At 53.4% G+C, this 13650-nt stretch overlaps 5 protein-coding genes across 5 annotated transcripts; 3 read left to right on the top strand and 2 right to left on the bottom strand.

Moving 5' to 3' along the window:
* The first annotated feature begins 1293 nt into the window (after nt 1–1293).
* Nucleotides 1294–2884, top strand: BZA05DRAFT_390902 (ubiquitin-conjugating enzyme/RWD-like protein). Its single transcript, XM_051482927.1, has 5 exons — nt 1294–1706; nt 1862–1907; nt 2057–2086; nt 2152–2335; nt 2390–2884. The coding sequence occupies exons 1-5, from the start codon at nt 1663–1665 to the stop codon at nt 2527–2529; spliced, it is 444 nt and encodes a 147-aa protein (XP_051341525.1). The 5' UTR covers nt 1294–1662; the 3' UTR covers nt 2530–2884.
* Nucleotides 2885–3130: 246 nt separating this feature from the next.
* BZA05DRAFT_233776 (kinase-like domain-containing protein) lies at nt 3131–5612 on the bottom strand. Its single transcript, XM_051479837.1, has 4 exons — nt 4495–5612; nt 4157–4443; nt 3713–4088; nt 3131–3632 (listed from the first exon to the last, which is right to left on the bottom strand). Exons 1-4 carry the CDS (start codon nt 5381–5383, stop codon nt 3148–3150), a joined length of 2037 nt encoding a protein of 678 aa, XP_051341524.1. The 5' UTR covers nt 5384–5612; the 3' UTR covers nt 3131–3147.
* A 1-nt stretch (nt 5613) lies between these two features.
* Nucleotides 5614–10130, top strand: BZA05DRAFT_233771 (condensin). Its single transcript, XM_051479836.1, has 10 exons — nt 5614–6001; nt 6083–6615; nt 6671–6936; nt 6993–7186; nt 7248–8662; nt 8717–8785; nt 8839–8947; nt 9003–9093; nt 9151–9657; nt 9728–10130. Exons 1-10 carry the CDS (start codon nt 5751–5753, stop codon nt 9896–9898), a joined length of 3606 nt encoding a protein of 1201 aa, XP_051341523.1. The 5' UTR covers nt 5614–5750; the 3' UTR covers nt 9899–10130.
* Nucleotides 9636–10913, bottom strand: BZA05DRAFT_472118 (acetyltransferase). Its single transcript, XM_051488001.1, has 4 exons — nt 10791–10913; nt 10410–10727; nt 10298–10353; nt 9636–10240 (listed from the first exon to the last, which is right to left on the bottom strand). The coding sequence occupies exons 2-4, from the start codon at nt 10696–10698 to the stop codon at nt 10004–10006; spliced, it is 582 nt and encodes a 193-aa protein (XP_051341522.1). The 5' UTR covers nt 10699–10727; nt 10791–10913; the 3' UTR covers nt 9636–10003.
* A 75-nt stretch (nt 10914–10988) lies between these two features.
* Nucleotides 10989–13622, top strand: BZA05DRAFT_390890 (Lecithin:cholesterol acyltransferase-domain-containing protein). Its single transcript, XM_051482926.1, has 11 exons — nt 10989–11547; nt 11603–11625; nt 11696–11787; nt 11843–11859; nt 11922–11987; nt 12042–12144; nt 12207–12347; nt 12410–12487; nt 12546–12559; nt 12612–13022; nt 13086–13622. Exons 1-11 carry the CDS (start codon nt 11119–11121, stop codon nt 13593–13595), a joined length of 1884 nt encoding a protein of 627 aa, XP_051341521.1. The 5' UTR covers nt 10989–11118; the 3' UTR covers nt 13596–13622.
* The last annotated feature ends 28 nt before the right edge of the window (nt 13623–13650 follow it).

Genomic DNA, 13650 nt, shown 5'->3' with positions numbered 1-13650 from the left:
CCGTACGTAAGTACGAGCGCACGGCCTCACAGACGAGAGATACTGCACACGTATCCCGAACCGCGCAGGAGCTGATTGTAGCTGGAACGTCGTAGATATGAACTGACGTATGCATAACTGTGAATCTCGGCATCCTCCAAGTTGCCCCATACATACATACAATTTGAAAGTAAGTCACGAGACAAGAAACCGAGTGATGCACAGTGGCAGAAGCCCAGACATGCCGTGATAATCGAAGGGTCCGACGCTGTCTGAAGGCATCTTCCTCGGAGAATCACTGTGCTGCTGAGGAGGGAAGCGAGGGGTATACGAAATAAATTGAAGTTCTCTCTCTCTCTCTCTGAGGGCGAGTCCGCGAGGAAGAACTCTTCTCGCCTCGTGACTTTCTTGTAGGAGAGAGGTGGAATTTCTCGAATTTCTTTCTCTTCCGGTTAGCCTTCGGAAGTTGGTGCTGGCGCTGGCGTGCTGGTGTACCTGGAGAGTGCGTACAACCGACGTCTGGGGAAGAAGTTCTGGCCGGCAGTTTCTTCTTTGGGAGGGGTGTTTTTTTAGCCGGGCCGAACGGACGGTCGGTCGTGATATCACTCAGCAACCCGGACGTTCTTTGCCGCCGAGGAAGATGGATGACCTGCGGTGTTTCTCCGAGATTTCTGCATTGTCAGCTGGCTGTCACGCATCGAGGCCCTTCGAGTGGCGGGTTCTCCCAGCTCCTTGCTTGCCTTCCGTGCTACTAGGTAGCAGGCACGAGTACCTGCACGCACCCTGCACTTGGTACTCGACAGCATCTTGGTGTATCGACGCGGGTCTTCATGACCAGATGGAGATAGAGAGTGCCGCAACTTCCCGGGTGTCCTTTCCTTGTCTATCGCGCCGTCGAGGGCTGATTCGATTCACGTGCCCATCCACTAGCATGGCGAGAAATGGCGCGGATAAAGCTGACACAAAGAGAGAACGATGGAACTGGAATGAGACAGCAGGACGGAAGGAGATGCAAGCAGGCAAGAAGGCGGGCGGGCAGACAGGCAAACAAGACCGGATAGAGCGTGTCGCCGTTGCCGCTCCAATAATTCGAAACAAAAAACAAATCGAAAAACAAAGAATTAAATATTATTTTCCATTTTATCTGGCTTCTCTCGATTTCCACCTGTTGCTAGCTGCGTCCCCCGAAATGGGTTGGTTTGTTAGGTTTCTGGGGGCGTGAGCGAGTGAGTGTTTTGGGTGCTCAGCGGCTGGTTGGCTTGCAAAACCCCTCCTTCTATCTCCTCTCTTCGCCCCTCCGATTCAAAGGTTGCAACCACCACCACCACCAGCACCCACCCCCCCCTTCCTTACTTAACCCATCCCAACCACCACCCGTTACCTTCCCCACCATCTTCCATCACCACCTCTTCCTCCAACTCCCACTACTTCCACCCCCCGGTTCCCCTTGATTCCTACACCAACCACCACTACCACCACCACCCAAAAGGTCTGTTCTCACATATACTCTGTTCACTTCCTTCATCCCTCTCTCTCCTTCGCCACCTTAATCGCGACAAAATCACCTCTTTCGCTCCTTCGCTTGTTCTCTTGTTACCCAATCAAACACTTCATTCAACTTCCTGATCCTCTCGCTGACCCCACTTCTCGCCAACAGCCTACAAACAAACACCACAAGCAGAAATGGCCCTCAAGAGAATCACCAAGGAGCTGACTGATCTCGGACGGTATGTCGACCCTCTCTCTCATGTGTCTTGAGCTTTGGTCTTCGTCCGCCATCCCATTATATCATGGAGGTGGTAGTGAGGTCATGTGCTTAGGCACCTGGGCATCGTGATTGCTTTTTCATATAGCAGACTGACGCAAACTATCGTGCCTACAGCGACCCACCCTCGTCCTGCAGTGCTGGTCCTATCGGAGACGATTTGGTATGTTTTCCACACTTCTTTTCCGCTCGGGTTGTCTCCGGTTGTGAGTTCTTTCGAGCTCTTTGTAGAAAGAGGCTCGGGGTTTCACAGCTGTGCGATGACAGCTCAGCTTTGTTGTGATTTATTCAAAGTGCTAATAATATCTATAGTTTCACTGGCAGGCGACCATCATGGGTCCCGTACGTCTTGACTACATCCAAACCTTCGACGATGAAAGTACATACTGATTTGTCTTTGTTCACAGTCTGACTCCCCATACTCGTCGGGCGTGTTCTTCCTGAGCATCGCTTTCCCCACCGACTACCCGTTCAAGCCCCCGAAGGTCAACTTCACCACCCGCATCTACCACCCCAACATCAATGCCAACGGCAGTATCTGTCTTGACATCCTGAGGGATCAGTGGTCTCCAGCCTTAACCATCTCGAAAGGTTAGTACCCAGCTATTATCGACCATTTCTAGGTTTAGTCTCTAACGTCACCAGTTTTGCTTTCGATTTGCTCGATGTTGACCGACCCGAACCCCGACGACCCTCTGGTCCCGGAGATCGCGCATGTCTACAAGACCGACCGCGCTCGTTACGAGGCGACCGCGAGGGAGTGGACCAGGAAGTACGCCATCTAAGGTGTGGGGCGAACATGTTTGATTCTCTTTCATTCGTTCTGACGGCTTGGGTGTTTTCATTCTTCGGTTTCACTGTACGCAAACACGTGTTGATACGATAAATTGTTCCGTTCGTGGAAGGTCTTTTCTCTCTGGTGTGTGCTTGTGCGTGTGAGAGGTTGGATGAGAGCAGTGGGGTTTACGAAAATCATGATCATGACGGGCGGGAGTTCAAGGTGCCGAGAGGGTTGCTTCTAGGTAGTCTATTCATTGCGGTACGGCAGCTTACACCAGTATCCATCTCTGCTTTCACTTCGTAGTCGTGTAGTTACCTGGAAAAGCGTTGCGATAAGCAAACATGTCTTGTTTAGCGGCGATTGCAAAGCTCGTCTTCTAACAACCAGGTCCCTACTATTCCACGTTGAGCCCTTGTATCAGCACCTCACATACCACGACGAAGCGCACTACAGTCGAGAGCCCATTCATGTGCTCATAGATCAATCATGAGTTGTGTATTGTACAACTATCCGCCCATAAGCAAATCACATATACGCCATATCCTGATCTCAATCATGAGTTGTAGGTACACAACTCTTCGCCCATAACCAAATCACATATACGCCACATCCAGTTCTCAATTCAGATATCTACCTCCTCATCGCCGTCCGCGTCCGCATCATCATCCTCCCCCTCCCCTTCCTCCCCATCCTCCTCCTCCTCCTCCTCCTCGTCAGGGTCGACATAGTTGAGGAAATCATGTTCCAGCGCCTCCGCGGCACTAATCCTCTTCGCGGGGTCAAGTTCAAAGCACCTCGCGAGGAACTGACACGCCAGCTTTTCCCCCTCTGGTAGTAAATCCTGGTCTGCGCTGCTGCTGCCGCCGCCCGCGGAGCGGTTCGTCGCCCATAGCACGATCTTTTCTAACGTGAACCCCTTCTCGCCGATCGTCGGGATGGTCGTCTCGAATATGCACCCGTGTAAAGCGGCGCATGAGCGCATCTTCGACTTGCCGAAGATCGTCGCGATCTCGATTATGGCGTCCACGTCGTCGCTGCTGTTGAAGAAGGGGAAACGCTTGCTGAGGATTGTGAGCAGGATTACGCCCGCGGACCAGATGTCGATTTCTACAGGGGTTAAGTCAGTCTGTGCCCGGGAGGAGTGGGGGGGATGGGGGGGAAGAAGGGGGGAGGGGGGGCGGACGCACTGGTTGTTTGGCAGGTGCACTTGAACAGCACCTCTGGAGCGCGGAAGCCGCGGGTGCCCGCACGGTTTGCGCGGCGGGAGGGTCTTGAGTCGTTTTTTGGGTATCCCTGGGACATGGCGGTCATCGACGAGGGTAGTCGGAGGTCTTTGCGCTCTCCGCTGGATTGCTGGCAGGCGCAGAACGAAGTGTCGGTGCCCTCGCGCTCGGCGAGGCCAAAGTCGCAGAGCACGCCCCGGCCCTTGTAGAAGTCGTACAGAAAGTTGGTCGGCTTGATGTCCCGGTGGATGATGTTGTGGGCGTGCACGTGCTCCAGCGCGGTGAAGAGCGATTTGAAGTACAAGATCATGCCGTTTATTGTTAGGTTGCGGAAGTATTCCTGCATGGTGCTGGGTCAGTGGCTGTAGCTTGACTTGACTTGTGTGGAATGAAGATATATCGACGCACCCGGAAATCAACATGTCGGAAGTATGGCAGGATCGCAACAACTTGGTCTTGGTACCGGAATGCGGTAACCAGCGGAACGACGGATTTGCAGCCTGTCAGATCGTGCAGAAGTTCCAGCTCGTTCTGTATTCGTGCTGGTGAACTGGTGACATAAATCTTTTTGATAGCTACGTATTTTGGCGGACGACTGCCGTTCAGTCGTGGCGGGGGTATGTCCTCGAGGTCCCAGCTGTTGTCGTATCTATCGTACAGTAGGTCTTCCGCTTTATACACCGAACTGAAAGTTCCTGGAGGAATAATCAGTTCTGAGAGGTGGCCGTGGGTGGAGGGGTGATTACCTTCACCGATCTTATTTATCAACCTAAATCGTTTCTCAATGCCGCGGAACGTGGTCTGGAACTTCTCAATCTCCTCTATGACCAGAGGATCTGTGGCATATTCCTCATCCTCTTCCTCTTCTTCTTCCTCCTCCTCTTCCTCTTCTGGACATTCCGAGTACACAGACCCCTCATCCTCATCCTCCGTACCCTCCCCATCCGTCCGGTCGTCATCCTCCCTGGCTTTATCCTCATAACTAGGACTTCGAGAAGCTGCACGCCGCCTATCCTTGATCCCGTTCTCAGCATTGACATTGGCATTTCCACGCCTTTCATCTGGCTCCTCCTCACTCTCCTCCTGTAGATCTTCTGTTTCCGCCGGATCCCTCACATCCTCAACCTCTTCGTCCTCAACCTCCTCATCCTCACCCTCCGCGTCCTCATCCTCGTCCTCATACTCCTCCTCCGCCTCATCTTCCTCCTCGCCCACCTCCTCCTCCTCCGCATACGAGTGGTCCTCATCCATTTCGTCGTACTCTGGCTGGCGGCTGTCCTTGTGATTGTGACTATATCCCCGTTCTCCGCCATCCGCCTCTACCTCTTCCTCCTCTTCCTCCTCCTCCTCCTCCTCTTCCTCCTCCTCCTCCTCTTCTTCAGTGTGCGAACTCAATGGTGCGGCACCAGTGGCGACGGTAGTTGGCGCAGTAGTAGTGGTAATGCTGTAGGCCCCCGAAGCGCGCTGCCGCTTATTGTGCTCAATCAGATTTGCCAGGCCCGGATCTCGCAGCGCGATCTGGCGCTCGACGTTCTCGTCATAGAAGCTGTAGGACGACGTCGCATGCGATATCGGCGAAGGCGGTTTCTTGACCGGCGTGTGGTATGCGCTTGGAGATTCGCGGGTGGAGTCCATGCTGGCCTGAATAGACTAGACAGCGTCCGCGACAAGGGAGAGCAACAATGTCTCGCGGGGTCGTGGGAATGCGCGAGTCGTTTCGTAAGGTGTGGTCTGTGAAGTTGAGAAGTTGTTTTGGTCTCGCCGGTGGTGGTGCTGCTGCTGGTGCTGGTGGTGGTGTGTAGCGAAAAAACGCGACAGGGATCACAAAGAAAGACGTGACAGCGTGAAGCGTGAAGCGAACGGCCTGGAAGTGAGAGAGAGCATCACCTATCTACAACCCCACTGCCGCCCGCCACCGCAACCTCTTCTGGACGCCGCATAAACAAACAAAAAACTTCAGCACCGCCATCACATTCGCTTCACAACATCTGCACCTGTCGCTATGGACGAAGATATGGAGGAAGACCGGGTGTCCTTCGATTTGAACGCCTCGCTGCGCTTCTACCACGACAACCCGGCGTCGGTGCCATGTACAGAAGCGGACAACGGCCTGATCGAAGCAGAAGAGAATCCCGATTCGCTCACCAATGCGATGATAAACCAGATCTTGGATCCCATCATCGATCGGGTCGCCGAGAATCCCGACGCGATCTCTAGACTCTCGGTGCTGGATACTGTACAGTGTTTGCTCAAGTAGGCGTCTTCTACGTGTGTGGGTGTGGCGGCTTTGATCTGGGGCGCGCGCGGCTGATGTGTTTGTGTTTGTGCGCGCAGGTACTTCGCGGTCATCCCGGTCCAGGCCGCCGGAAAAGTCCTGGACATCATCGTCTCCGGACTCTCGGCGGAAGCGGACGTTGTCAATATGGATCTCGATTCCGACGAGCAGGACACGTTGAAGGAACATAGAGAGTTGCTGGAGATTTATGGGTTCCTCCTCCAATGGGTGATCGCAGGACTGGAGGCGAGAAATGAGAAACCGGACTCTTCGGCAACGGCTGGTACGACGGTGGGCGGACAAAGGGGCAAAGGAAAAGCCAAAGGGAAGGGGAAAGCCGTAGCAAGCGCGGCATGGGATTCGACCACACAGCTCACCACCGCTCTAGAGGTGATGTGCAAAGTTCTCAATCTCAAGGTCCGGTTGCTACGAGTGTTTGTCACGACCTCCGAGAGGGACACCTTTGTCTCGCTCTTCACGAGGCCAGTCTACTTGATTTTAGAGAACGAGCAGAGAGTGAAAAACAACAAAATCAAGATGTACATCATCAGGGTTCTCTGTATCGCGGTGAAGCACCATGGCCACGCTTTCGGTATGTCCGCGAGATCCTAGGTGTGGCGTCTATATCTGACGAAACCTCTGTCTAGGTGCACAAACGTCCATCGTGCAGAAATTGACGTACTTTGAGCATCTGTCTGAGCCGATGGCCGAGTTCCTCCAAATATTGTTCGAGCAATACGACTATCCGCAGCTGGTGGATGAAGTCCTGAGGGAACTGAGCAACAGGGAGTTCAATAGCAATGACTCCAAAGGCCCCAAGTCCATCTCGACCTTCATCGTAACGTTGTCAGAAAGGCTGCCTCGCTTGGTGTTGAAGCAGATGACATTGGTTGTCAAGCTGCTGGAGATAGAAGTATGTCTTGTTGGATCCCACGGTTATGGCTGGTTGAAATTTACACAATGTCGCAGTCACACAACTTGCGGAACGCCGTCATCGAAGTTTGCGGAAACCTTATTGTAGAGCTGACGAAGGACGATGAGCGAAGCGAAAACCATAAGGCTCAGATGAATGCGTTTTTCGACTTGCTGGAAGAAAGATTCTTGGATGTCAACCCATATTGCAGGTCAAAAACGATCCAGGTTTATCACGGCAAACTTCTCGAGTATGTCATGTCCAGCTTCTTCCCTGCCTACTTCGGACATTAACTGAGACTACGCGTATAGCCTTGAAACCAAGTTCCCCAAGCGTCGTCAAAAGGCGGCAGACCTTGCGTGTCGCAGTCTGAAGGACAAGAGCAGCAATGTCCGCAGGAATGCGATTAAGCTTTTGACTAAGCTCCTCTCCAGCCACCCGTTTAGTGCACTGCACGGTGGTCTCCTGAGATACTCGGAATGGGAGGCGCGGCTCAACGTGTTGGATGACGAACTCAACCAGCTCATCGCACCTGTTGAAGAGATGGCCGCCAGTAAAGCTGAACCCGGAGACGGAACGGTGGATCCCGAGCTGTTGGACGACGCGACAGAGATCGGGAGTAACGATGGCCATGATGCCGGAGAAAGCCCAAAGAAAGCCCCGCCGCAGCCCCAACAGGACCACTCGGAGGAAATCACGAGGCTGCAGCTTACGAGGCGATACTACTTGGAGGCGTTGAGGTTCATCGAAACAATCCACGAGGCCTCGGACATCGTCATGCAGCTCTTGTCCTCTAAAAACAAGAGTGAAGTCATCGAGGCCATGGACTTCTTCAAATCCCTCGACGTCTACAAAGTTGAGACCGCAAAGATTGGAATCCGGCGAATGCTCCGTCTGATCTGGACGAAAGCTAGCAGCGATGAAGGGAAGGGGGTGCAAACGCACCTCATCGAGACCTACAAGGACCTCTTCTTCGTTGCTCCGCCGGAAATGTCGGAAAATGACTCTGCCAACTACATTGCCCGAAACATGCTCAGCCTGACGATCGGTACCACAACTTCGGAGTTGACTTCGCTCGAACAACTCATGAGCAAGATGATGTCTGAAGGTCTCATCTCCGATCTCGTCATCAGCAAATTGTGGCAGATATACAATGTGCAGAAGGTCAAGATTCCGAGAGCGCAGAGGCGCGGCGCGATAATTGTGCTTGGGATGTTGGCCCTCGCCGAACCGGAGATCGTGGTCAGGCAGCTGGAGACCATCATTCGTGTGGGACTTGGTCCGCTGGGGAGGAAGGACCTCGGGCTTGCAAAATACACTTGTCTAGCTTTGAGACACATCAGTCCCGTTGGTAGGAAAGCAAAGGACGCACCGTCTTCCATGGGCAAACTACCGAACGATCACCCGATAATGGAACGATTGGCAGCATTGGTACAATTGCCATCGGAAAGCAAAGACTGGTACGGCATGGCAGAACAGGCGATAGGCGCCATATATGCACTTGCGAAGAAGCCGGATCTACTCTGCGGAGACATCATCAAGAGGAAGACGGTTGCTGTCTTCAGCAACCTGCCGGCGCTCCCGCAACAGGACGGTTCTGAAGATCAGGTCATGCAGGAAGCTGGTGCGCCTGAGGAAGCGGAGACGGCTCAACAATCGAACGAACCGGCGGCCCCGTCCTACTTCCCGTTGTCGCAGCTTCTCTTCATCGTTGGACATGTTGCTAGTGAGTGTCTTCATAATCGTCCATCGCAAGATCAGTGAAGCTGATGGTTATTAGTCAAACAAATCGTCCACCTCGAACTCCTAGAGCTCGAGTTCAAACGCAAGAAGACGGAGCTGGAGAAGAGTGCGCTTTCCCCCTGCCTATTCGGTGTTACTGGTCCAGCTGACACCCTGCAGAGAAGGAAGTTGAAACTCCCAACGGTAAAACCGATGAGGAGCAGGACGAACTCGATCTCATTGGCGGTACTACGGAGGACGATTTCACCGAGGGAATAGCACACGTTCGGTTCGTTGCCATACGGTTGCATAGAGTATTATGGACGATGGCTAACGATGATTAGTGAACGCGAGCTGCTGTATGGAGAAGATTCATTGCTAGCCAGGTTCGGATCTTTGGTCACGGAGATTTGTACAAGGAATACACTGTACACTGTAAGTTCTCCACCGATACCTGGAATAGATGGAACATCGTGTGTTGATGATCAGTAGGATCGGAATCTCCAGGCTCAGGCTACGCTTTGCATGGGCAAGTTGATGTGTGTGTCAGCGGAATACTGCGAGGAACACCTGCAGCTGTTGATTACCATCATGGAACGGTCCACCGACTCCATTGTGCGAAACAACGCCGTGATCGCAGTGGGCGACATGGCCGTATGCTTCAACCACCTCATCGATGAAAACACCAACTTCCTCTACCGGCGTCTAAACGACAACGAAGCGTCGGTAAAGCGCACCTGTCTGATGACACTGACATTCTTGATCCTGGCGGGTCAAGTCAAGGTCAAAGGGCAGCTGGGACAGATGGCCAAGTGCCTTGAGGATTCGGACAAGAGGATCGCGGATCTGGCGAGAATGTTTTTCACCGAGCTTGCTACCAAGGATAATGCAGTCTATAACCACTTTGTGGATATGTTCTCGCTACTCTCCGCAGAGGAGGACCTCGACGAGGAGTCGATGAAGCGTATCGTTAAATTCCTTGCGAGCTTTATTGAGAAGGTAATCATCGCCTCGATCCTATTATTCCCTTCTCATCTAAACTATTTCTGACATACAAAAACAATTACAGGACAAACACGCAAAGCAGCTCTCCGACAAACTTGCCGCTCGTCTCCCACGCTGCGAGACTCAGCGGCAATGGGACGAGATTGCGTATGCACTCTCCCTTCTCCCACATAAGAATGAAGAAATACAGAAGACAGTTACGGGGGGCTTCAGAGTGGTTCAGGCTGCTGCTTAGGGGATCTACTCTATTCTATTATGCAAGATACTTGGGTATGGAAGGGTCATGATTGGTTTCTTTTCTTTCTTTAGCGGTTTTGGTTGGCTATGTTCTATGTTTCTCTTACGATGATGATCCATCGTGACTATGGCTGTGATCCTGATCGTGGTCGTGATTGTGCTCATGCTCGTTTCCTTCACAACCACAGCTCGGGTTCGGGCTCGGCTTCAGGTACAGAATCAACCTGAACGCTGAGTTGCCGTTGAAGTAATATCGATGTAGCCGCTTACTCCTCAGGAAGCCTAGGCGCTCATAGAGCTTTATGGCCGCGGTATTTGTCGTTTCCGTCTCGAGTGCGACCTTGTGAATCCCCGGCTTGTCAGCCAGCTCCTTCCGTTCAGGGCCGGGGCACAATACCTCATCGGCATCCTGCGCCTTCATCGCATCGATAGCCATCTGCACCAACTTCGTCGCTGTAACCCTCAGCTGTCAGCAACCGCCTCCCCCGTCCACGCGTACCGCCACATACCGATCCCATTCCCCCGGTACTCCTTCTTCGTCGCCAACATGGCAATGTACCCACGCAGGGGGCCACCACGATGTCGCTCGAGCTTGCCAACAACCACCCCGACCAACAGATCCCCATCGAACGCCATGTAGCATAGGTCGCCCCATTGGTAGAGGAAATACCGGTACACATAGATGCTGTAGGGTTCTGAGAGGTCCGTGGAGATCATCGACCGGATCGCTTCGAGCTGCGCGACCTCGCGGCTAGGGTCGTAGGCGCTGTAGTTGATCGGGCCCTGGGTGGCGGCCATGGTGGGTAGAGTGGTGGGTGGGAGTCGGGCTGCGTTTCGGGGTTCAGCATGGTGGCACTGGCATAGCAAGCACACGGGAGGGAGCGTCTCACAAGCTTGTTCTCTGCGTGCGGGCGAGGATGGATAGGTAAGCTTCGTTCGGAACACGAGCTTCTTGTTGGACGTGGGGTTGCTGTGCTGGATGGTTGGTGGGAGTGGAGCACATGCCTTATCGGAACTTCCCATGCGGCTCAAAGAAGCTCCACTAACTAATGATGTAACCAATTTCTGACCACGGAACCCGGGGGATCAGGGATGGTATGGGAAGCTCCATCACAAGCTTGGGACGGAACGCGAACCTCAGTTCGATCCGTTCCGCGCGCGCCATTCACCCCCCTCTGAGAAGAAAGAAACACCCTCGCTAGTTCTCCGGACATTGTGATGTCGCCCTCCACCGCAAAAGCAGAAATGGCTCCTCGCCATCGCAAATCGTCACAGTCGAAGCCTGGCACTGGCACCGGCACCACCACGGTCACGCTCGAAGTCGAAGAATCCTCCTCGTCCGAAGACGCCACCGCCCACCGAACCACACACAAACGTCAAAAAAAGCGGTCGTCGTGGCTGATCTTCACCATAGGTGGCCTGGCCGGGTTGCTGCTCGCTGGGGCGGCGGCAAAGAATCAGGACATAGGACTACAGTTGCTGAGGGACATGAGTCTCGACTCCATTATTGATGTTATTCCAGTCGGCATCTTGAAAGAGGCGAGCGATATCTCTCAGAGGGAGAAGGCTGCAGTTAATTATGAAGCCTTTAGCACTGGGCTTTCGCTAAAGGCGCAAGGACTGGAGGTTAAGTATCCAGTTGTTATGGTATGTGGGCTAGGTTGAACGGTCGACGATATATGCTGATGATGGGGGAGAACAGATTCCGGGGGTTATTTCTACAGGGTTCGTTTCGCGATCTTCCTCCTCCGTTGAAAACACATACGACAGTGCTAAGATTACCGCTACTATGCAGTCTCGAAAGTTGGGGCACTGAAGAGCAAAGCCGGCCGTACTTCAGAAAGCGGTTATGGGGTTCGTGGGTAATGCTTCGGGCGTTGATCACAGGTTTGGCCCCACAAACCTCTGCTGTGAAGCGGCACGCCGTTACTAATTTACTAAGATCGTACCAGCTGGAAGGTAGCTACTCTGGTCGAACGAGTGGTTCGTGCGGATGGGACGCTGACGGGATGTACCCATAGCAACATATCATGTTGGATAAAGTAACGGGACTCGATCCGCCGGGGATTAAACTGAGGGCTGCCATGGTGAGTTTGACTTTAAGGATTCGATGGAAGGGACGCAAGCTGATAGCTGTGTAGGGGTTCGATGCCACGGACTTCTTCGTTACTGGATACTGGATCTGGAGTAAAATCCTCGAGAACCTGGCGTCGATTGGATATGATCCTACCTCGGCATACACCGGTGAGTGGACTTCTCAGCTTGGTGAGACGAAGGAATCCCACTGATGTGTTGGAATACTCAAGCCTCCTACGATTGGCGGCTGTCGTACTCTAATCTGGAGGTTCGGGATAGATACTTCTCAAAGCTTAAAGTGCATATAGAAACGGCCAGACGATTGTCAGATAAGAAGGTTGCTATCGTTGCGCACAGCATGGGCTCACAAGGTAGGCAGATCTCGTCGCTCTGCGGAACGAACGAGTATGTGACTCTAATCCGCGGGATGCAGTGGTACATTACTTCTTCAAGTGGGTAGAGGCAGAAGGCTTTGGGAATGGAGGTCCGAATTGGGTGGAGGACAACGTGGGTAAGATTCACGAACCTCGTATCAATATTACGAAGCTATTCTAACGATGGGACCATAGACTCTTTCATCAATGTAGGTTATCGGGGAAGCTATGGTGAATTTTCCGGTGCTGACAGTGTCTCAGCTCAGCGGTAGCATGCTCGGTGCAATCAAAGGCGTTCCCGCGGTCCTCTCTGGCGAAATGCGAGACACCGTTCAACTAAACCCCGTAGCCGTCTACGGCCTCGAAAAATTCTTCGGCAAAGAAGACCGAGCGGAGATCATGCGGGCCATGCCGGGAATCTCCAGCATGTTACCGAAGGGCGGCGAGGCGATTTGGGGAAACCTCACTTGGGCGCCTGACGACGAGCCAGGAATGGGGGATACATTCGGATCAACGCTCAAGTACGCGCTGAAGAATGGAACTACCGTGGCGAACAACATGACGGTTTCCGATAGTCTAAAGTACTTGCTAGATACCAGCGATGACTGGTACAGAAACCAGATCTCGCAGAATTATAGTCACGGCGTGGCTTTGACCAGGAAGGAGATTGAGGTAGCTATTTCCCACATCTGCACGGCGGCGGTGTATATCTCGCTCCAACTAACAAACTCGTAGGAAAACGAACACAACCCAGCCAAATGGATCAACCCACTCGAGTCGCGCCTCCCGCTCGCGCCCAACCTAAAAATTTACTGTTTCTACGGCGTCGGCAAGCCCACCGAGCGGAGCTACTACATCCGTCCGGTCGACGACGCGACCTCGAAGCTGCGCGTCGTCATCGACAGCGCCATCACGGGCTTCGGCAGCGACCACGGCGTGATCCTGGGCGAGGGCGACGGCACAGTGCCGATCCTGAGCTCGGGGTACATGTGCACCAAGGGCTGGAAGATCTCGCGGTACAATCCCGCCGGCGTACAGATAAAGACCGTTGAGCTCGCCCACGAGCCTGGCAGGTTCGATATCAGAGGCGGTCCGACCACCGCCGATCATGTCGATATCCTCGGAAGGCCCGATTTGAACGAGCTTATACTACGAGTCGTCGCCGGGAAGGGCGAGGACATAGAGGAGGTCGTGCATAGCGATATTAGAGCGATCAGTGAGAGGGTGCCGATATATGAGGATTAGTACTATAGATGGCGTGGTGAGGGGGGGGGGGGGGGGGGTATGATATGTATGGCGC

Source organism: Tricharina praecox, assembly GCF_024521635.1.
Source record: "Tricharina praecox strain CBS 144465 chromosome Unknown BZA05scaffold_6, whole genome shotgun sequence".
NCBI lineage: Eukaryota > Fungi > Ascomycota > Pezizomycetes > Pezizales > Pyronemataceae > Tricharina > Tricharina praecox.
Note: the sequence above shows the minus strand (reverse complement) of the source record. Positions and strands in the feature narration are given on the sequence as shown.